The sequence below is a fragment of the Schistocerca serialis genome, chromosome 11 (assembly GCF_023864345.2).
Source record: "Schistocerca serialis cubense isolate TAMUIC-IGC-003099 chromosome 11, iqSchSeri2.2, whole genome shotgun sequence".
NCBI classification, from domain to species: Eukaryota; Metazoa; Arthropoda; class Insecta; order Orthoptera; family Acrididae; genus Schistocerca; species Schistocerca serialis.
The window spans coordinates 84,327,629-84,351,779 of NC_064648.1; the positions used below are offsets into that span (position 1 = coordinate 84,327,629).

General features: G+C 41.5%; 1 protein-coding gene across 4 annotated transcripts in view; it reads right to left on the reverse strand.

Annotated features, from left to right (window-relative positions):
* LOC126426407 (tenascin-like) overlaps positions 1 to 24,151 on the reverse strand; it is a 562,410-nt gene that overhangs the window by 426,342 nt on the left and 111,917 nt on the right. For all 4 annotated transcript variants that reach the window (XM_050088324.1, XM_050088323.1, XM_050088325.1 and 1 more), the window contains exon 5: positions 20,444 to 20,521. In XM_050088324.1, the coding sequence (XP_049944281.1) occupies positions 20,444 to 20,521 (78 nt within the window). The remainder of the gene's footprint in view (positions 1 to 20,443; positions 20,522 to 24,151) is intronic.

A 24,151-nucleotide genomic window follows, 5' to 3' on the forward strand; every position in this document is an offset into this window, starting at 1 on the left:
ACTCTTTTTTGGCGTGTTTCGTCATCTGACCACCCGTAACGCTAGTTTATACTTCTGCTGTCTTCGCGTAGCTCGAATGTTCTTCATTTCAATAATGAAACAATACATCGGGTACGTATTTTTTTCATGCCTAGAACAATGCGTTTCGAGACTTTATTCTCACTGTCAAGTGAAAATATTTACAGAAGTGTTTTTTGTGCTGTTTGTATGTGTGTGGTGCCTCCCTCGCAATGTGTCGTCTTTTTGGGGTTAAGATATCGTACTGTGTTAGCTCACGCACACACACAATGTGAAATTTTACGGACAGCATTATGGATAAGGCACAGTAAACTCTTACCACAAAGAGACGGCTGCACGTCGCTCGTACAAACTGCAGCCAAGCCTGAAACTCGTATTACTTACTAGCAGAAGGGGAACAGAGTCAGTCAAGCTGTGAGACATACAAAACTTAAGACATCCCAGTACATTAACACTAACCGACAACAGCATTAGACCAGCTGTCTTACGGACAAACCTGCGTGGTCTCGGTAAGGGCAAAGTAATACGTGTAGGTTTGCCCAGCGAACAGAATGGCACTTTACATTACCTACAGTAATAGCTGAACCACAGACGAAACAAAGAGTCGTTGACTATTTCATCCAGGCAAACGACTGTGGCCACGAAAAATTGTATCTGTAGCCAACAAACGCCATAAGAAAAGGTCGTCATGAGTATGACATCAGCACCTACTGGATACGATGGCGTCGCAGTCCAAATGATGAAACTTATTATTGGACATCTGCTGTCCATTATAACAGATATCTTCAACCACTCCTCAACCTAAAGTGGTTTCCCTCAGGCCCCGAAACAGGAACTAGTTAAGCCGTTACCTAAAAAAGATGCTGCTACAGCAACCTTTGTGTACAACATACTTGCTTCATTCCTGCACTGTCCAAGGTGTTCGAATATATCGTCTATGACCGGCTAACAAACCGCTTAACTGCAGACAACCTACAAGACGAATGACAATCAGGCCTCCAGAAACACTGCAGCACAACATCTGCCTTAATACAACAGCTGAGCTGAAGCTTGCCATGGATTAACAAAAGGCAGCTGTGATGTGCTTCTTAGACTTCAGCAAAACCTTGCACACTGCCGACTATTACATCTCACTTGTCGAGCTGAGCAGCCTAAATTCCTCGCCAAGTGCATTGCCACGGTTTTGCTCATATCTGACGCTCGTCAGCAATCCGACACGCCCAGCACAATAAATTCATAATCGAAGCAGGTACTATCAGGTGTCCCCCACGGTTTGGTGTTAGGTCCTTTATTCTTTTCATTGTACATAAGTGATGTGTCCTCACTTTTGTCCTACAGGTAATACCACACCCACTGTGGTGACCTCCAGTGGTATATTAGTGCAAAACCAATAAACCTGAAGACAGCTATGAGGAATTTTAGTACCAACCTGTGCGCACTACCAAAATGGGTGCTGGATATAGCGTTAAGTCTCAACTCATCCAAAAACCCAAGCAACGCTGGTTAGTCATTCTAGGTTCATCAGCCTGAAATCTCGGGAATAGGTAGCATCTTTAACCCTAAATATGGCAAATATCAACTTATTTCCTTCAGCAAGAGTCTAGGGGTAATAATAGATGAAAATCTAAACTGGACATACCATTTGAAAGAAGACGTCAGCACCTCTCCAAGCATGAGAAACTCTTTCTTCTTAATGCGAAAAAGAAACTTGTAGAAACTGTTATACTTCACTTATTGATAACAGCCATGTTATCCTACAAGGTCTTTGTCAAGAAATCTCGTGGCCGCTGGAACTGGTTATGACTGCTTGTGTTCATTCTATTGAAGACGATCGACTCTTTGGTCATATTTCCACATTATATGCACAATTTCCTTGGCTGCGTGCAGAGAAGCGCAGAGATTTCCGTACGCTCTGTCCTCTCTACTGTCTAATGAACGTACGCTGTTCTCCCTTGTTTCTCCTCCATCTTAATCCCCTTTTCTGAACAACACGGCAGAAACACCCGTTCCCAACAGAGCAAAATCCCTTCCGTCCCACTCCACCGTTCACCCACGTTCTCGAATCCTCCTCAGTAGCAGCAACTCGGCTTTGGATTGACTTCCCCCATTATATTAGAGAACTGAGTAACAACTCCAGCTTCGGTCGACATTACTGACATACCGACTCAAACAACAACAAGGATTACCATTGCCCCCTTACGTACCCAAATTCCCAGTATTCTTAGCCGGTGCAGTCGCCTTAAATCTCCTTAACCCAGAACTCGTTGTATCAGAAAACGTCTACTTCATACACCTAAAAATTCTTCTTATACCTGCCACTATCATTACTGTCATTGTCATTATTATTGTTACTACTATTATCACTGTTGGTCGCAGCAGCTGCAGTATTACAAGTACTGGCAGTACTTTTATTAGTTCACAGGTAGCGTAATTTATTCAGCCTCTCCACTTCAGACACTCAGACCACCTCTCATATTGAAAGTGTTATTTCTTGGTAACTATGATGTCAGAAAGGCACTGTATTTGTGAGACCCTGGTCCGATGTGAAAGAGGGCCTGATGGGTCTAATCAGACAAAGTTAAATAAATAAAATAAAAGATATAGTATATAGCTTAGATGTGAGAGTACAAACGTTATGTTGAATTATGATATTATTTAATATGTATTTAACAACATAGCCAATCAATAAAGTTTTTTTATTTTTATTTTTTATTTTATCTGAGTTATTGCTATGGTGGTATTCCACTTTAGCCTTGCTCTGTAGTGGTAATGTTCAGCAGCCCTAGTTTTGCGATACACTGTTTTCCCTAAATCCCTGGTGTTCTATAAATGTCAGAAAGTTGCAAAATGTTCAGTCTCGTCAGAGTGCTTCAGTCGAAACTGACCAGTAGGACTCGAGCACTGACCATTCTGTACGAACTTAATTGTGTACATAGGTAGTTTATTCATCCCCAGAATCTAGAATTTCGACAATTTTAGCCCTTTATCGGTAACGATACTGGCCATATATCAACATCTGGCAGATAAATGGCCTCATAATTTGAATGCATTGACTTTAAAGCTTCATTATTTTACATTTCCAAGAAATCGTTGACCTTAGTACGTGACATACATTTCAACTTCATAGATCTGCTTATTCCTAAGGAAAAGGAATCTTAACTGACAGACAGACGGTAAAGAAATGAAAAAAAATACTTTTTTCGTGTGATAGAATTGCACATTAACATTTTCAATTTTTTCCCCTTACTTCTACTGTGAACCCTTAATCGTTGCCAAATTTTATGATTCTAGGTCAACTGGAAGTTTCTATAGGTTTTGATGAGAGAGTATTTTCAATTGTGACATAGATGGCCGTACCTTTGGATTTAACTGACTTACACTGAACAGCCAAAGAAACTGGTATACCTGCCCCTGCGAGCACAAAGAAGTGCCGCTACACAACGTGGCATGGACTTAACTAATGTCTGAAGTAGTGCTAAAGGGAACTGCACCATGATTCCTGCATGGCGGTCCACAAATCCGTAAGAGTCTGAGGGGGTGGATATCTTCTCTGAACAGCACGTCGCAAGGTATCGCAGATATGCTCAATAATGTTCATGTCTGAGGAGTTTGGTTCTCATCGGAAGTGCTCAAACTCAGAGGAGTGTTCCTGGAGCCACTCTGTAGCAATTCTGAAACTGTGCGGTGTCGCATCGTCCTGCTGGAAATGCCCAAGTCAGTCTGAATGCACAATGGACATGAATGGATGCTGGTGATCACACAGGATCCTTACGTACGTGTCACCTGTCAAGAGTCGTATCTAGACGTAACAAAGGCCCCACGTCACTCCAGCTTCACGCGCTGAGAGTGTTCCTGCAGCCACTCTGTAGGAATTCTGGACGTATGAGATGTCGCGTTGTCCTGCTGGAGTTGCCCAACTACGTCGGAATTCACAATGGACATGGATGAATGCAGGTGATAAGACAGGATATTTATGTACGTGTCACCTGTCGGAGTCGTATCTAGACTTATCAGGAGTCCTATGCCATTCGAACTGCACACGCTGTAATAGTATTGGATTTCAGCTGCTTTGCATATGGGATATTTGTCATTAAAAAAAAAAAGACATCCAATGAGCTGTAGTTTGTAAAGATGCTAAGCATCACAGCGCGAAAGCAAAGACAAAATATTTTTTTAATGTGCGCCTATACCAAAACGCGCGTGCAGCGTTTAAATACTCTAAATAACACTATAGCCCGCTGGGCGCAGATATTTGAAATCATTGCCGTAGCTCTTGATAGCAAGAAGCTGCGAAACAGAAGAAATATCAATCTATCTTTTGTTAAGAAATATTCTAGAGATTTCATTATCACTTGTATTTTTGGTCACCGACATTTAAGACGCACTACATAGCATTGCTACAAGTTATATTTTCATTTTGTGTAAAAACTATGTGAAACGAGGAACAAACATTCCGGTAACTCGGGTGTGGGTCCAATGTACTTACGCACACGCAAGGACATTTAATTTTTAAGAAGGAACGGACTGACAAAGCAGCGATTATTGGACTGTGCGATTTACAAAAGTAATATCAGATGTAAGTCATGCGTTTATTGTGTATTTGTCAATGTTTAGAAGTTTAAAGCCAATTTGTTCAAAATATATTAAGATTTTCCGATGCAGTAATTTTCTTCTTCATCTTTTCTTTCACTAACCAAAAATGATGTTCAAATTATATACGAGCTTTGTTACAGGTTCGCTCTTTATCGCGGTGTCTCGATTGTATCTGGGAGACCACTAATGTGTTCACCTTCCGATCTGTTAATCTTTCTCTTACGAAATTCCACTAATGTGCTTTCATTTCCATTTTTATATTCAAATAGGCCCCTTAGGCATTTTCATCGAAGATTCTGCTTGCGTGAAGGCAATCCGGGTCAAAAGATCAATTATTCGCGTAATCAATCCGTACGTCTCCTGAACACAATCGAGAACTGACGCATCGGTGAACAATTAATAATCTCTCTCTCTTTTCAAGTCGTACTGAAAAACGGCCACACAGGAGAGCCCTAAGTACGCAATCTGGTGTTAGGTTGCATTTTGCCAGTAAATATTAGCAACAAATAGTGACAGCATCACTGTTATTATTTACTACTATTTCTTATACGGTACAAGCAAGTTCCCAACGCCAGAACGCCCCACACCATAGCAGAGCCTCCGCCAGCTTGAACAGTTCCCAGCTGATATGCAGGGTCTATGGAGCCGTGAGATTATCTCCAAATTCATACACGGCCATGCGCTCGATACAATTTGAAACGAGATTCGTCCGACCAGACAACACATTTCCAGTCATCAACAATCCAATGTCGGTGTTGACGGGCCCAGGCTCTGTGTCGTGCAGTCACCGACGATACACGAGTGGACCTTCGGCTCCGATGGCCCATATCGGTGATGTTTCGTCGAATGGTTCGCACACTGTCGCGTGTTGATGGACCAGCACTGAAATCTGCACCAGTTTGCGGATGGCTTGCACTTTCGTCACGTAGGACAATTCTCTTCAGTCGGCGTTGGTCCCTCACTTGTAGTATCTTTTTCAAGCCGCTGCAATGTCGGAGATTTGATGTTTTAGCCGATAGCTGATATTGACAGTACACTCGTGAAATGGTCGTACGGGAAAATCCCCACTCCATCGTTACGTCGGAGATGAGTCCCATCGCTGTTGCGCCGCATATGACACTATCTACATCTACATATACATCACATGATTACTCTCCAATTCACATTTAAGTGCTTGGCAGAGGGTTCATCGAACCATAATCATACTATCTCTCTACCATTCCACTCCCGAACAGCGCGTGGGAAAAATGAACACCTAAACCTTTCTGTTCGAGCTCTGATTTCTCTTATTTTATTTTGATGATCATTCCTACCTATGTAGGTTGGGCTCAACAAAATACTTTTGCATTCGGAAGTGAAAGTTGGTGACTGAAATTTCGTAAATAGATCTCGCCGCGACGAAAAACGTCTTTGCTTTAATGACTTCCATCCCAACTCGCGTATCATATCTGCCACACTCTCTTCCCTATTACGTGATAATACAAAACGAGCTGCCCTTTTTTGCACCCTTTCGATGTCCTCCGTCAATCCCACCTGGTAAGGATCCCACACGGCGCAGCAACATTCCAACAGAGGACGAAGGAGTGTAGTGCAAGCTGTGGACTTGTTGCATCTTTTAAGTGTCCTGCCAATGAAACGCAACCTTTGGCTCGCCTTCCCCACAATATTATCTATGTGGTCTTTCCAACTGAAGTTGTTTGTAATTTTAACACCCAGGTATCTAGTTGAATTGACAGCCTCGAGAACTGTAATATTTATCGAGTAATCGATTTCCAACGGATTTATTTTGGAACTCATGTGGATCACCTCACACTTTTCGTTATTTAGCGTCAACTGCCACCTGCCACACCATACAGAAATATTTTCTAAATCGCTTTGCAAGTGATATTGGTCTTCGGATGACCTTACTAGACGGTAAATTACAGCAACAGCTGCGAACAACCTAAGAGAACTGCTCAGATTGTCACCGAGGTCATTTATATAGATCAGGAACAGCAGAGGACCCAGGACGCTTCCCTGGGGAACACCTGATATCACTTCAGTTTTACTCTATGATTTTCCGTCTATTACTACGAACTGCGACCTTCCTGCCAGGAAATCACGAATCCAGTCGCACAACAGAGACGATACCGCATCGGCCCGCAGCTTGATTAGAAGTCGCTTGTGAGGAACGGTGTCAAAAGCTTTCCGGAAATCTAGAAATACAGAATCAACCTGAGATCCTCTGTCGATAGCGGCCATTACTTCGTGCGAATAAAGAGCTAGCTGCGTTGCACAGGAACGATGTTTTCTGAAACCATGGTGATTATTTAACGGATCTGCGCCTGACACTTGTTGTCTTAGATAGACGTTCCCGACCACAGCGCAGTGTTCTGGCTCTTTACGTACCTCTGTATTTGAATAGGCGTGCCTATACGAATGGCTTTGACGCTGCATTGTAGAAGCTTAAATCTTTTATACCATGGAGAGACTTGATACGTCTACCTGTTCCAGAGAAAAAGGGTTCTTAAGAGCCAAGCAGGAAGATAGACAGACGGACAAAGTGATCCTACAAGGTTTCCATTTCTACCGAATGAGCTGCAGAACCTTAAGAAAGAAGGAATATCATAGTTTAAGGTCCAGTCAACAGGGAGCTCATTAGAGATGGAGCGCAAGCTCGGATTGTGAAAGGAAGAGGAACGAAATCGTCTGTGCCCTTTCAAACGAACCACACCGGTAGCTCCCTACACCTACATCTACATCTACGTGGTTACTCTGCTGTTCACAATAAAGTGCCTGGCAGAGGGTTCAATGAACCACCTTCGTGCTGTCTACCGTTCCACTCTCGAACGGCATGCGGGAAAAACGAGCACTTACATTTTTCCGTGCGAGCCCTGATTTCACTTATTTTATCGTGATGATCATTTCTCCCTATGTAGGTGGGTGCCAACAGAATGTTTTCGCAATCGGAGGAGAAAACTCGTGATTGAAATTTCATGAGAAGATCCCGTCGCAAAGCAAAACGCCTTTTTTTTAATAATTGCCACTGCAATTCATGTATCATGTCTATGACACTATCTCCCCTATTTCGCGATAGTACAAAACGAGCTCCCCTTCTTTGTACTTTTTCGATGTCATCCGTCAGTCCCACCTTATTCGGATCCCACATCTCACAGCAGTACTCTAGAATAGGGCGGACAAGCGTAGTGTAAGCAGTCTCTTTGGTAGACCTGTTGCACCTTCTAAGTGTTCTGCCAATGTATCGCAGTCTTCGGTTTGCTCTACCCACAATATTATCCATGTGATCGTTCCCATTTAGGTTATTTGTAATTGTAATCCCTAAGTATTTAGTTGAATTTACAGCCTTCAGATTTGTGTGACTTATCGCGTAACCGAAATTTAGCTGATTACTTTTAGTATTCATGTGAATAACTTCGCACTTTTCCTTATTCAGGGTCAATTGCCACTTTTCGCACGATACAGATATCTTATCTAAATCATTTGGAAGTCGTTTTGATCATCTGATGACTTTACAAGACGGTAAATAGATTCATCTGCAAACAATCTAAGAGAGCTACTCAGATTGTCTCCTGTGTCGTTAATATAGATCAGGAACAATAGAGGGCCTATAACACTTCCTTGGGGAACGCTGGATATTACTTCTGCTTTACTCGATGACTGTGCTTTCTGACAGGAAATCACGAATCCAGTGGCACAACTGAGGCGATACTCCGTAGGCACGCAGTTTGGTTAGAAGACGCTTGTGAGGAACAGTGTCGCTAGCCTTCTGGAAATCTACAAATATGGAATCAATTTGACATTCCGTGTCGATAGCACTTATTACTTCATGAGTATAAAGAGCTAGTTTCTTTTCACAAGAATGATATTTCGTGAATCTGTGTTGACTATGTGTTAATAAATCTTTTTCTTCGAGGAACTTCATAATGTTCGAATGCAGTATGTGTTCTAAATCCTTACTGCAGATCGACGTTAGTGATATAGGCCTGTAATTCAGCGTGTTACTCCTCCTTCCCTTTGTGGGTATTGGTGTGACTCGAGCAATTTTCCAGTCTTCAGGTACGTATCTTTCTGTGAGCGAGTGATTGTATATAACTGCTAAATATGGAGCTGTTTTATCAGCATACTGTGAGAGAAACCTGACTGGACCGGAGGCCTTGCCTTTTTTTAAGTGATTTAAGCTGCTTTGTTACACCGATGATATCTACTTCTATGGTTCTCATCTTGCCAGTTGTTCTTGATTGGAATTCAGGAGTATTTACTTCGTCTTCTTTGGTGAAGGAGTTTCGGAAAACCGTGTTTAATAACTCTGCTTTAGTGGCGCTGTCATGACTGACTTCACTGTTTTTATCGCGCAGTGAAGGTATTGATTGTGTCTTGCCACTAGAGTGCTTTATGCATGACCAGAATCTCTTTAGGTTTTCTACAAGATTTCGAGACAGACTTCCGTTATGGAAATTATTACAAGCATCTCGCATTGAAGTACGCGTCATATTTCGAACTTCTGTAAAACTTTGCCAATCTTGGGGATTTTGCGTTCTCATTTGGCATGCTTTTTTCGTTGCTTCTGCAACAAAGATTTGGCCCTACAGCGACTTTAGGGAAATCCTGGAGAAACTAAACATGGAACGTCCGGCAGGGGGATCTGAGCCGCCGTCTACACGAATGGAGATTCACCGAGCTGCCAGCCTGCCGTCTAGCAGGGTACCATCAGGGAAGGTTTTACAGCTCACGTGACCAGGCTTACCCTCTCAGCATGGGTAGGAATGACAAATCCTCAAACGATCAACTTACAGGTGAACATTATCGATACAAATAAAGGAAGGTAGCTACACAACAGTTTGACGTCCACACACATTATCTGGAGACCACCATACAGCGTGTGGCCGATGGTACGTTGAACCAATACTGGTCATCTCCTTTCCCGTTGAACACGGAATTTGAGTGAGGCAGAAACAACCGTCCATATACCACAGTACGAGCACAAATTTCTCGTATCTTGTCCTTTAGCGAAACGTACCGTGTCAGCAGAAGAATCGTTCTGCAGTCAGCCGTAAGTGCCCGTTCTGTAAATTTTCTCGATAGTGGTTCGCGAAATGTAGCTCGTCTTCCCTCCACGGATTCCCATTTTAGTTCGCGAAGCTGCTCCAAAATACTCATGTGATAATTGAACCTTATGCTAACGAGGGTAGCAGCGTAGCTCTCAATTGCTTCGATGTCTTCCTTTAATCTGAACTGATAGGTTCCCAAACACCACAGCAGGACTCGAGAATGGGCCGTACTAGTGCTCGCACTAGTCATCTCCTACGTAGATGGGCTACACTTTCCTACAATTTACCAAATAAACAGTAGTAAGCCATTCACCTTCCCTACTTATTAACCTCATGTGTTCAGTCAGTTCCATATTTGCTCGCAAGGCTACGCCTGGACTTTTAACCGATTGACAGTGTCAGACAGCATACCACTAATATTACACTGAAGCGCCAAAGAAACAGGTATAGCCATCAGTATTCAAATACAGAGATATGTAAACAGCCAGAATACGGCGTTGCAGTCGGCAACGCCTGTATGAGACAACAAGTGCCAGGCTCTGTTGTTATCTCAGTTATCACTGCTACAATGGCAGGTTATCGCAAGTGAGTTTGAACGTTGTGTTATAGTCGGCGCACGAGCGATGGAACATAGAATCTCCGAGATAGCGATGAAAGGGGCATTTTCCCTTATGACCACTTCACGAGTGTACCATGAATATCAGGAATCCCGTAAAACATCAGATCTCTGACATCCCTGCAGCCGGAAAAAGATCGTGCAAGAATGTGGCAAACGACGACTGAAGAGAATCTTTCTACGTGACAGAAGTAGAGCCCTTCTGCAAATTGTTGCAGAATTCAGTGCTGGGGCATCAACAAGTGTCAGCGTGCGAACCATTCAACGAAACATCATCGATATGGAGCTGAAGGCCCACTCGTGTACCCTTGATGACTGCATGACACAATACTTTACATCTCGCCTGGGCCCGTCAACCCCGACATTGGACTGTTGGTGGCTGGTCGGACGAGTGTCGTATATAACTGTATCGGGTGGATGGAGTGCACGAGTATGCACACATCCGTGGACCCTACATGTCAACAGGGGCCTCTTCGAGGTGGTGGATGCTCCGTAATGGTGTGGAGCGTGTGCAGTTGGAGTGATATGGCGCCCATGATACGCCTAGGTACGACTCTGACTGGTGACACGTGCGTAAGCATCCAATCTGATCACCTCCATCCATTCATGTCCGTTGTGCATTCCGACAGACTTGGGAAAATCCGGAAGGACAGTGTGAGAACTCAAAAGTCAAGAATTGCTGCAGTGTGGCTCCAGGAACACTCTTCTGAGTTTAAACACTTTCGCTGGCCACCAAATTACTAAGCATATCTGGGATGCCTTTCAACGTGTTGTTCAGAAGTCACCTCCAACCCTATTACGGATTTATGGATAGCCCTGCAGTATTCATGGTGTCAGTTCCCTCCGGCACTACTTCAGACATTAGTCGAGTCCATGCCACGTCGTGTTGCGGCACTTCTGCGTGATCGCCAGGGTCCTACACGATATTACGCAGGCGTACCAGTTTATTTGTCTATTCAGTGTATTTCCATTGCACAAATACTAGAATTCTACTTCCAACTGATTTACCTTTTAACTGATTTCGGAAGCCTGGCAGAAATCGAGTGGACAGTCACAACGGCTGTGATCAGCAATCTGTTCTTGTAGTCGGCATAGCAAAGTAGTGGCTGTAACATTGTGAACTGCTTATTGTGATCTAAGTTACGAGCTTTCCTGCTGACAGGAACTACTGGTCAGTTCTTGCCAAATACGATAGCCGATTAACGATGGGGGAGATTCCCGCCTTTATTCATAGTAATGACTACCTGTCAGTAGCAATATATGTTCACTGGAGATCTTTTTTTTTTTCCTTAGACAATATGAAATATAAATATTTCAATGTAAGTCGGTGCCCACCTGTATTACTCTCTGTAGTTTTCGTCGCCACACTCGTAGGGGGTGGGCTCCCCACTTTGAGGACGGATGGCTCGTCTTGAAAATAAAAATTCTTGTGAGCTGTCCAAGTACTCAGCTACCCGAGTACTTCCTATCCGTGTGTTGACCGCACAAGAGCAATCCTAAAGCCCTCCACTGCATATCGTTGGTCCAGAAACCTGCAGCAAAGACCGTCGCAGAATCGACAGGACCTTTTTTTGCGCTCCAAACAAAAGGTTTTCCAAGGACAGTGTTCCAAAGAGTACTTCTCCAATGCTCCAAATTCGTGTAAAACGGGAAGAAATCTAATATGTAGTACAATGAAAGCACCCTCGGCCATACTCTTAATGGCGTTCCGCGAAGTATGAATTTAGGCGCCGAATCATGTGTAATGTCTTCAAATCAGATTTTCTTGTTCATACATAAATTGTATTGTCGTAGTCGAGATTGGCTCAATGGATACGTCATTGACGTAACTTTAAAACGTGCAATTTGTTACTTTCTGACGCCCTTCAGATCATAACATTAAGCATTTTTAAACGAGGAACTTAATAATGTGACTTTCCATGCTTTTGTCTTCGTATATACTGATTACAATATTGCTGTAAGTGTTTATTGTCAAACAGTCTTCAAGGGCTTCTAAGTTGTTTTCTGTATCTCTATATTCTCTGTTTTAGTCATGTAAAGAAATAGTATAAATTATTAACTGCAATGTAACTATAATTTTAAGAAAATTTAAAACCTGTGTAACACATTAAATTTTGAAGTCTGCCGATTTTCTACAGTAGACACAATTTTCGTAACACAGTCTAGGCGTACTAAAGTTATCGCTTATCCGCAAAACAGGGTCGGTAACACAGCATAAGCTGCTTATTCGTTTATGTTTCGGTTTTTGGTACATTCTTAATAATTTATTATATCATTTTCGATTATTAAAAAAGACCATGTAGGTAAGTTTCAATACTGCTGCATCTTTACACAGAAACTTCAAAGCGGTTTTATCAGTATAGTGCATACATATTTTTTCTCGTTTGTTTTATTGCTTTTTTGTGGTTACGCGCAGACAGAGTGACCTTCCATCTACAAACGTTACACTTGAAAAGATCTTATAACAAGTAAGACAGAATTTACACAGGCAAACAGCTAAAAGGCTACAAAATCTGAAAAAAAGGAGTAAACCACATTAGACACACATTAAATGGGGGTCAAAATTAGCATTCTGCTCGACAAGGAGGATGTGGACAAAAAGCAAACTCAGTCAAAGAATTGAATGGAAACATATCCGAGTTGCCAAAGGCAGAAAGAGTGCTAAGATTCATGACTTTAAGAATGTTAAAGACTTCTACAGAGTACACATTTTTATCTCCAATGCCTGCAGAAAACTACTGCAGATCTTCTACACCATCAGCCAAGAAAAAAAAGCTAGTTAACTGCTGCAGTGGCTGAGAAAAGACCCAGTAAGGCTGATGATCTTGAAAATCAATTTGTGAGTGTCTACATCAAGGTAAGAACCATTTAAATTCTGAATACTGCATCTTCTCAAAATTTGTTGAAACATAGTTTTTCATAAAAACACATATTTCTTTTGGGACACATCACGTGAAACAGGACTGAGTCCCAGCATTCTTTGTAGCTACCATCTGGAAGTTGTAAACTCAATTCCCTTTAGCCAAGCGTAATACTTCATTAATACTTGTTTGACTTTCAGATGTCAAGAAAGCAGCCAACATATGACAAGTCCCATAGTTAAGGAATTTGCGTTGACATATGTCGCTGAAATCAGGAAACATTTTCTTTGTTATTTTTGCTAAATTCATCAAACATGCAGCTTTTGTTTCAGTGTAGAACCTAATGTACGCCCTTTGTATACGATCTCTTTATATTGTTGACATTTCCATAAATCAACAGCAATCAATTTCTGTAAAAAGTTCAAGGACTGGTTTCCTGGTGAAGACTTTGCATTCAAAGCATGATGGCGACCAACATATTAAAGCTGAATTGTTGTTGTTGTTGTTGTTGTTATTGCTGTTGTTGTCCTCAGTCCAAAGACTGGTCTGTGGCAGCTCTCCATGCTACTGTATCCTGTGCAAGCCTCTTCATCTCCAAGTAACTACTGCAACCTACATCCTTCTGAATCTGCTTAATGTATTCTTTTTCCCTTCCCAGTTCTATTCAGCACCTTTCCATTACTTAGATGATCTACCATTTAATCTTCAGCATTCTTCTCAGGCACCACATTTGAAAAGCTTCTATTCTCTTTATGTGTATACTGTTTGTCGTCCATGTTTCAACCCCATACATGGCTACACTCCATTCAAATACTTTCAGAAAAGGCTTCAAACACTTAAATCTAAGTTCGATATTAACAAATTTCTCTTCTTCAGAAATGCTTTTCTTACCATTGCCAGCCTACGTTTTATATTCTATCTACTTCGGCCATCATCAGTCATTTTGCTGCTCAACTAGCAGAATTCATCTGCTACCTTACGTGTATCGTTCTGTAAGTGTCTCGTTTCCTAATGTGATTCCTCCGGCATCAAGTATTTCAGTTCCACTACATTCCATTATCCTTGTTTGCTTTTGTTGATATTATCTGATATCCTCCTTTCAAGACACTGTCCATTCTGCTCTTCAAAGTCCTTTGCTGTCTCTGAGAGAATTATAATGTCATTTGTAAGCTTCATAGTTTACTATTTCTTCTCCCTGGACTTTAATGTCTGCTCCAAATATTTCTATGGTTTTCTTTACTGTATGATCAATGTACAGATAGAATAACATTGGGTACCGGCTGCAACCCTATCTCACTCCCTTCTCAATCACTGCTTCCCTTTCATGCGTCTCTAACTTCCATCTGGTTTCTGTACAGGTTGGTAAACAGACTTTCTCTCCCTGCCAGGAAGTTTCATATCAGCGCACACTCCGCTGCAGAGTGAAAATCTCATTCTGGAAATTTATCTCCCTGTATTTTGCTCCTCTTACCTGCAGCATCTCAAAGAGTGTAATCCAGTCAACACTGTCAAAAGCTTTCTCGAAGTCTTCAAACGCTATAAATGGACATCGGAATCTAACGGTTTTTTCGTTCTTCTGTAAAGAGTAGGTGTTAGTGTTCTGCAGTCACGACTTATTAAACTATCTGTTCGCTAGTATTCACACCTGTTAGCACCTGCTTTCTTTGGAACCTCAATTGTTATATTTTTCTTGAAGGGTGGTGTATGTCACCTGTCTTATACATCTTGCACGCCAGATGGAAGAGTTTCGTCATAGTTGGTTCTCCTAAGGATATCAGTGATTCTGAGTGAATGTCGACTACTCCCAAGAACTTTTACCGACTTAGGTCTTTCAGTGCCCTATCAAATATTCTCTCAGTGTGATATCTCCCATCTGATCTTCATCTACGTCCTCTTTCATTCAATAGCATTGCCCTCAAATACATTTCCCTTGTATAAACTCCCTATATGCTGTTTCCAACTTTCAGTTTTCCCATCTTTGCTTTTCTCTGGACTTCGATGTGAGCTCTTGATAATCATACAGGTGGTTCCCTTTTCTCCAAAGGTCTCTTTAATTTTTCAGTAGGCGCCATCTATTTTCCCCTAGTGACACATGCTTATAAATTCTTACATTTCTCCGCTATCCATTCCCGCTTAGCCATTTTGCAGTTTCTGCAGTTTCATTTTTTAGACGTTTGTATTCCCTTTCGCCTGCTTCATTTATTGGGTTCTTATATTTTCTCCTTTCATCAATAAAATTCAATATCCCTTGCATTAGCAAGGATTTCTACTAGCTCTCGTCTTTTTACCTACGTGATCCCCTGCTGCTTTCACTATTTCGTCTCTTAAAGATACCCTTTTCTCTTTTACTGTATTTCTTTCCCCTGTTATTGTCAATCGTTCCCTAATGCTCCCTCAGAAAGTCTGTAAATCTTTGGTCGTTTCAGTTTATCCAGGTCCCTTCTCTTTAAATTCCCACCTTTTTGCAGTTTCTTCAGCTTTTATCTACAGTTCATAACCAGTAAATTGTGGTCAGAGTGCACAGCTGCCCTGGAAATGCCTTAAAATTAATAATCTGGATCCAACATCTCTGTCTTACCAATATACAGTATGTTCCATTGATAGTGACCAGGCCAAATATCTCACAAAATAAGCATCAAACAAAAAAACTACAAAGAACGAAACTCGTCTATCTTGAAGGGGGAAACCAGATGGCGCTATGGTTGGCCCGCTAGATGGCGCTGCCATAGGTCAAACGGATATCAACTGCGTTTCTTTAAACAGAAACCCCCATTTTTATTACATATTCGTGCTGTACGTAAAGAAATATGAATGTTTTAGTTGGACCACTTTTTTCGCTTTGTGATAGATGGCACTGTAATAGTCACAAACGTATAAGTACGTGGTATCACGTAACACTCTGCCAGTGCGGACGGTATTTGCTTGGTGATACATTACCCGTGTTAAAATGGACAGTTTACCAATTGCGGAAAAGGTCGATATCTTGTTGATATATGACTATTGTGATCAAAATGCCCAACGGGCGTGTGCTATGTATGCTGCTCGGTATCCTGGACGACATCATCCAAGTGTCCGGACCGTTCGCCGGATAGTTACGTTATTTAAGGAAACAGGAAGTGTTCAGCCACATGTGAAACGTAACCACGACCTGCAACAAATGATGATGCCCAAGTAGGTGTTTTAGCTGCTGTCGCGGCTAATCCGCACATCAGTAGCAGACAAATTGCGCGGGAATCGGGGAACCTCAATGACGTTGGTGTTGAGAATGCTACATCAAAATCGATTACATCCGAATCTCTATGCACCAGAAATTGCATGGCGACGACTTTGAACAACGTGTACAGTTGTGCCTCTGGGCACAAGAGAAATTACGGGACGATGACTGATGTTTTGCACGCGTTCTATTTAGCTACGAAGCGGCATTCAGGAACAGCGGTAACATAAACCGGCACAATATGCACTATTCTGCAACGGAAGATCCACGATGGCTGCGACCAGTGGCGACCTTGGCCGGTTAATGTATGGTGCGGCATTATGGGAGGAAGGATAATTGGCCCTCATTTTATCGATGGCAATCTAAATGGTGCAATGTATGCTGATTTCCTTTTTGTTCTACCGATGTTACTACAAGATGTTTCGCTGCATGACAGAATGGCGATGTACTTCTAAACATGATGGATGTGCGGCACATAGCTCGCGTGTGGTTGTAGCGGCATTGAATACCATAATTCGTGACAGGTGGATTGATCGTCGAAGCACCATACCCCCCGCCCGTTCACCGGATCCAACGTCCCCAGATTTCTTTCTGTGTGGAAAGTTGAAGGATATTTGCTATCGTGATCCACCGACAACGCCTGACAACATGCGTCAGCGCATTGTCAATGCATGTCCGAATATTACGGAAGACGAACTACTCGCTGTTGAGAGAAATGCCGTTACACGTAGTGCCAAATGTATTGAGGGTGACGGACATCATTTTGAACATTTATTGCATTAATGTAATATTTACAGGTAATCACGCTGTAACAGCATGCGTTCTCAGAAATCATAAGTTCACAAAGGTACATGTATCACACTGGAACAACCGAAATAAAACGTTCAAACTTACCTACGTTCTGTATTTTACTTTTAAAAACCTACTTGTTACCAACTGTTCGTCTGAAATTGTGAGCCATATGTTTGTGAGTATTACAGAGCCATCTATCACAAAGCGAAAAGAGTGGTCCAACTAAAACATTCATATTTCTTTACATACTACACGAATATGTAATAAAAATTGGAGTTCCTGTTCAAAAAAACGCTGTTGATATCCGTTTGACCTATGGCAGCGCCATCTAGCGGGCCAACCATAGCGGCATCTGGTTTCCCCCTTCAAGCTAGACAATTTCGTTCTTTGTAGTTTTTTCGTTTGACGCTTATTTCGTGAGATATTGGGCCTGGTCAGTATCAATGGACCACCCTGTGTAAAAAATCTGAAACCTTCGAGTGTTTCCAGGCCTCTTCCCCATATACAGCCTTCTTTCATGAATCTCGAACGACTTGTTAGAAATGATTAAATTATCCTCTGCACAAAATTCTACCCGGTGGCTTCCTCTTTTATCCCTTTCCCCCAGTCCATATTCACCTACTATAATACCTTCTGTTTCTTAACCGGTCAGTTTTGGTGGACAACTGTACAAAATCTCTGTTAAGGTCTCGGAGTAGTCCAGTTACGAAACCACTAAATAATTTGTGGGAAGTTGTGGATCACAGATTGGGGTAAACTTCTATTACCACGAAGACAAAACTCACCGATGGCTTACAAAAATATTCCAGCGATAAGTAGATTTTTTATTTTTCTGGGACAGTTACACAGGAGATTTTGTTTCAAGAGTGCAGCACACAGCTTCAGTACAAGATCCAGAATATATTTGTTGTGTGTGTAGATATTCGCCAATTAGCCACATTCAGCAGTGTTTGAGATACAGAATTTTCTACCATCATGTCCATCGACTGTCACAGAACCAAGCCCACTTCTTACAGCATCGCATTTATACAGAAGTCACTGTGTTAACTTGACCCTCAACCAGAGATGCTGGTAATCTCTTGACATTTTCCTAGTTCGCTTAGTTCAAAAAACGAAATAAAAAACGTTTTCAGTACCATATACACCGAAGCGCCAAAGAAACTGGTATAGACATGCGTATTCAAAAACAAAGATATGTAAACAGATCGAATACGGCGCTGCGGTCGGAAACACCTATATAAGAGAACAAGCGGCTGAAGCAGTTGTTAGTTCGGATACTGCTGCTACCATGGCAGGTTATTAAGATTTATGTGAGTTTCAGTGTGATGTTATTGTCGGTGCACAAGTGGTGGGACACAGCATCTTCGCGATAGTGATGAAGAAGGGATTTTCCAGTACGTCCATTTCACGTGTGTACCGTGGATATCAGGAATCTGGTAAAACATCAAATCTCCTATATCGCTGCCTTCCGCGAAAAGGTCCTGCAAGAACGGGACTTATGACAGAAGTGCAACCCTTCCGCAGATTGCTGCAAATTTCAGTGCTGTGCTATCAGTAAACGTCAGTGTGCGAACCATTCGACGAAACGTCATCGATATGGGCTTTCGGAGCTAAAGGCCCTCTCGTGTACCCTTGATGACTGCACTGTACTGTTGATGACTGGAAGCATGTTGCCTTGTCAGACGAGTCTCGTTTCAAATTTTATGGAGCAGATGGACCTGTATGGGTATGGAGACAACCTCACGAATCCATGGACCCTGCATATCAGCAGTGGACTGTTCAAGCTGGTGGAGGTCCTGCAATGGTGTGGGACATGTGCAGTTAGGGTGATATGGGACCCCTGATACATCTAGATACGACTCTGGCAGGTGACACATGCGTATGCATCCTGGATCCATTCATATCCATTGAGCATTCCCTCGGACTTGGTCAAATTCAGCAGGACAATGCGACACCCTACACATCAAGAATTGCTACCGAGTGGCTCCAGGAACTTTATTCTGGCCACCAAACTCCCCAGACATGAACATTATATAGCATATCCGGGACGCCTTGCAACGTGCTGTTCAGAAGAGATCTCCAGCCCCTCGTACTCTTACGGATTTTTGGAGAGCCCTGCAGTCAGTTCCCACCAGCACTACTTCAGACATTAGTCAAGTCCATGCCATATGGTGTAGTGGCACTCTTTTGTGCTCGAGGGGGCCCTACACGATATTATGCAAGTATACCAATTTCTTTGGCTCTTCAGTGTATTTATTAGGAGTACAATACAGTGCAAGTATCTATACTCCTGCAGTTATATCCTCTACAGAATGAAGAAGAGAAGCCACTGGCCTCTCATCTGACATTAGAAAAGCATTTCTCAGCTCCATTGAAAGTGTACAGAATAAAGACCCGGACTTCTGTGCAGTGAGTGAGGAAGTGATGTTCGAGGGTAACGCTCTTCCCACTATCATATTCGCTAAATTTTACAATTCCTGTATAATAACATTTAACTGTTACCCATTAAGCACATGTAAAATGGATGTACAGGAATGATTTAGTCACAATTTCAAGATATTCTCGGAATGACCTACATAAGTATGTCAAGTCAGAACAGATAATCCTCATCATGTTTTTCTGGGATACGAATATCCTTTGTGCACATACAGAATCTCCTCAAAACGTGGTTCTACATGACAGAGAAGGGAAATATCGCTTATATGTATATGTGAGGCTTGAATTTGTACTTGCAAGAAGCCTGTCAACTTCTTCTGTCTTAAGATGTAAGGCGTTTGGTATTATTGATTGATTGTCTTGTGATAAAAAAGTTTTGCTTGTTAACGTTCTCAGGAAAAGTGTGTGTGTTATGTTTATGTTGAGAGTGACAGTTTTTCGTAAACCTCATCCTTTTACAATTTGGCAAATCATTCACATTACACGCCACATCACTCTTAATTATGACAATGTTATCTTCAAATACTTTCTTTTTTTCTTATCTCCCCCATTTATTGGAAAACCACTGATGCAAATCAAGTTATTTGTTAAACAGGAACTGGAATGATTTATCAAATAATAAAATCAAATCACTCGTATCGATATAAGACAAATTTGAAACAGCAGAAATGTATGTCTTCATTAACGTACCCTACTCGTTTGTAATACAGCTATCTACTTTGTGATTGTCACTTGTTTTATTAGCAAACTTCTACTCGTTGGTGAACCAATCTTTATTGACAATAATGATAAGAAGACGAATAGAGTGGATCAGATGTAAAACGCACAACATATTCCACCAAGTACAGAAAAGACAGATACTTGCCTTGGTAAGCATAGTAAGGTACCGCAACAGCTTTTCTCTCAAATTTGTAGTGCTCTGTAGTCTGAAGAAATTGTCGCTCTGCAACATTGGAAAAAGTAATGAATTACATTCTCGTTATGCTTGTCTTTTCTCCACATGTTCTTGAAAAAGAAATAAATTAGAGTTACTGAAGTACTGACGCAAAAGCAAAAGAAACAATTGATCATGAAATAAACTAGAATAAATATTCCATGTATTAGATCTGTCTGATTGTACAGATACAGTCGGTTAAATATCAGGAAAATATATGTAAGCCAATGTCACCGTACTTTCACCTCTTAGAATCTTGTTTTTGTAATTACAGTGAACGATGGACCTTTCTGTTGGTGGGGAGGCTTGCTTGCCTCAGCGATACAGATATCCGTGCCATAGGTGCTACCACAATGGAGGTGTATCAGTTGAGAGGCCAGACAAACGTGGGGTTCTTGAATAGGGGCAGTAACCTTTTGAGTAGTTGCAGGGGCAACAGTGTAGATTATTGACTGATTTGGCCTTGTAACAGCAACCGAAACGGCCTTGCTGTGCTGGTACTGCGAACGGCTGAAGGCAAGGGCAACTACAGCTGTAATTTTTCCCAAGAGCATGCAGCTTTACTGTATGGTTAAATGATGATGGTCTCATCTTGGGTAAAATATCCCAGAGGTAAAATAGTTCCCCATTCAGATCTCTGGTCAGGGGCTACTCAGCAGGACATCGTTACCAGGAGAAAGAAAACTGGCAGGTGGAATGTTAGATCCCTTAATCAGCAGTTAGGTTAGACAATTTAAAAAGGGAAATGGGTAGGTTAAAATCATATATAGTGAAATTAGTGAATATTTGTGGCAGGAGGAACAAGACTACTGGTCAAGTGAATACAAGTCATAAATAGAAAATCAAATAGGGCTGGTGCAAGAGTAGGTTTAGTACTGAATAAAAATAGTAGGAACAGGATAAGCTACTATGAACAGCACAGTGACGTATAATTGTAGCCAAGACAGGCATGAAGCCCACGCCTACCACAGCAGTACAAGTTTAGATGCCAAGTAGCTCCGCAGATGAAGAGATTCAAGAAATATATATGCGATAAAAGAAATTATTCATATAGTTAAGGAAGACGAAAATTTTATAGGAGAAAAAGGAGAAGGAAAAGTAGTAGGTGAATATGGACTGGTTGGTAAGGAATGAAAGAGGAAGCCGCCTGGTAGAATTTTGCACAAAGCATAACCTAATCGTAGCTAACACTTGTTTGAAGAATCATGAAAGAAGGCTGTACACGTGGAAGAGGCCTGGAGACACTGGAAAGATTCAGATCAGTTATATAACGGTTAGACAGAGCTTTAGGAACCGGATTTCAAATTGTAAGACATTTCCAGGGGCAGATGTGGAGTCTGACCACAATTTATTGGTTATGAACTACAGATTAAAACTGAAAAAACAGCAGAAAGGTAATATATAAGTAGATGGGACCTGGATAAACTGAAAGTACCGGAGCTTGTAGAGAATTTCAGAGAGAGAATTACGGAAAGATTGACAAGAACAGGGGAAATAAATGTAGTAGAAAAAGAATAGGTAGTTTTGAGAGATGATATAGTGAAGTTAGCAGAGGATCAAGTAGGTAAAGAGGCAAAGGCTAGAATAAATCCTCAGATAACCGAAGAGATACTGAATTTAATTGATGAAAGGAGAAAATACAAAACTGCAGTAAATGAAGCAGGCGAAAAGAAATATAAACGTTCCAAAAATGAGATCAGCAGGAAGTGCGAAATGGCTAAGCTGGTACAGCTAGAGGACAAATGCAAGGATGTAGAGGCACATATCTCTAGGGGTAAATAGATACTGCCTACAGTAAAATTAAAAAGACCTTTGGAGAAAGGATAACCAACTGCATGAATATCAATAACTCAGATTGACAACTAGCCCTAAGCAAAGAAGTAAATGCAGAAAGGTGGAACGAGTATATAGAAGTGAGAGGTGAAACTGCATGAAGAATTTTACACAGCACTGAAAGACCTAAGTCAAAACAAGGCCTCAGAAGTAGACAACAATCCATTAGAGACAAGTAAAATACCCTCAGTCTTCAAGAAGAATATAATAATTCCGATCCCCAAGAAAGCAGATGTTGACAGATGTGAAAATTACCCAAATATCAGTATAATAAGTCACGGCTGTGTAATACTAACACGAATTCTGTATAGACAATTGGAAAAACTGGTAGAAGCCAATCTCAGGAATGATCAACTTGGATTCCGTAGAAACGTTGGACCATGGGTGGCAGTATTGTCCCTACGACTTATCTTAGAAGATAGATTAACGAAAGGCAAACCTACGTTTCTAGCAGAGAAAGATTTTGACAATGTTGACTGGTATACATTCTTTCAAATTCTGAAGGTGGCAGGATCCAAATACAGATAGCAAAAAGCTATTTACATTTTTTACAGAAACCAGATGGCATTCATAAGAGTCGACGGGCATGGAAGGGAAGCAGTGGTTGGGAAGGTAGTGAGACAGGGTTGCAGCCTCTCCCCGATGCTATTCAATCTGTATATTGAGCAAGCAGTAAAGGAAACAAAAGAAAAATTTGGAGAAGGTATAAAGTCCATGGAGAAGAAATAAGAACTTTGAGTTTTCCTGATGACACTGTAATTCTGTCAGAGACAGCAAAGGACTTGGAGGAGCAGTTGAACGGAATGGACTGTGTCTTGAACGGGGGATACAAAATGAACATCAACAAGAGGAAAACGAGGATAATGGAATGTAGTCGAATTAAATCAGGTGATTGTGAGGGAATTAGATTAGGAAATGGGACACTTCAAGTAGTAGATGAGTTTTGCTACTTTGGGGAGCAAAATAACTGATGATGGTCGAAGTAGAGATGATATAAAATACAGACAGAGTATGGCAAGGGAAGCGTTTCTGACGAAGAGATAGTTGTGAAGATCGAGTACAGATTTAAGTGTTGGAAATTCTTTATGAAAGTATTTGTATGGAGTGTAGCCTGCTTCGAAGTGAAACATGGACCACAAATAGATTAGACAAGAAGGGATCAGAAGCTTCCCAAATGCGGTGCTATAGACGAATGCTGAAGATTAGATTGGTAATCACGTGACTAATGAAGAGGTATTGAGTAGAATTGGGGAGAAGAGGAATTTGTGGCAAAACTTGACTAGAAGAAGGGATCGGTTGGTAGGACACATTCTGAGGCATCAAGGGATCAGCAATTTAGTACTGGAGGGAAGTGTGGAGGTAAAAAATCGTAGAGGGAGAGCAAGAGATGAATACAGTAAGCAGATTCAGAAGGACGTAGGTTGCAGTAGGTACTCGGAGATGAAGGAGTTCACACAACAAACAGTGGCATGGAAAGCTGCATCAAACCAGTCTCTGAACTGAAGTCAACAACAACAACAACACCAACAATTGCAATCGTTCGGCATTAAGCCATTTCCAAATAGAATATTTTGACATGTAGGCTTATGACACGTAGAGGTAACGACATAATACGCACACCCCTGTCTAACATAAACCTATATGCGAAAATCGTTTCTTCAGGATAGCTTAATGTGGTAACTGCAAGCATGAAAACAAAATTCCAACAGTTGAAAGTAAGATAACATCATTAAAAAATTGTAGAAGCTGTGGACCCATATTTCAAGAAAGTAAAACAAATAATTTTGACAGGGACAGACATTTCCT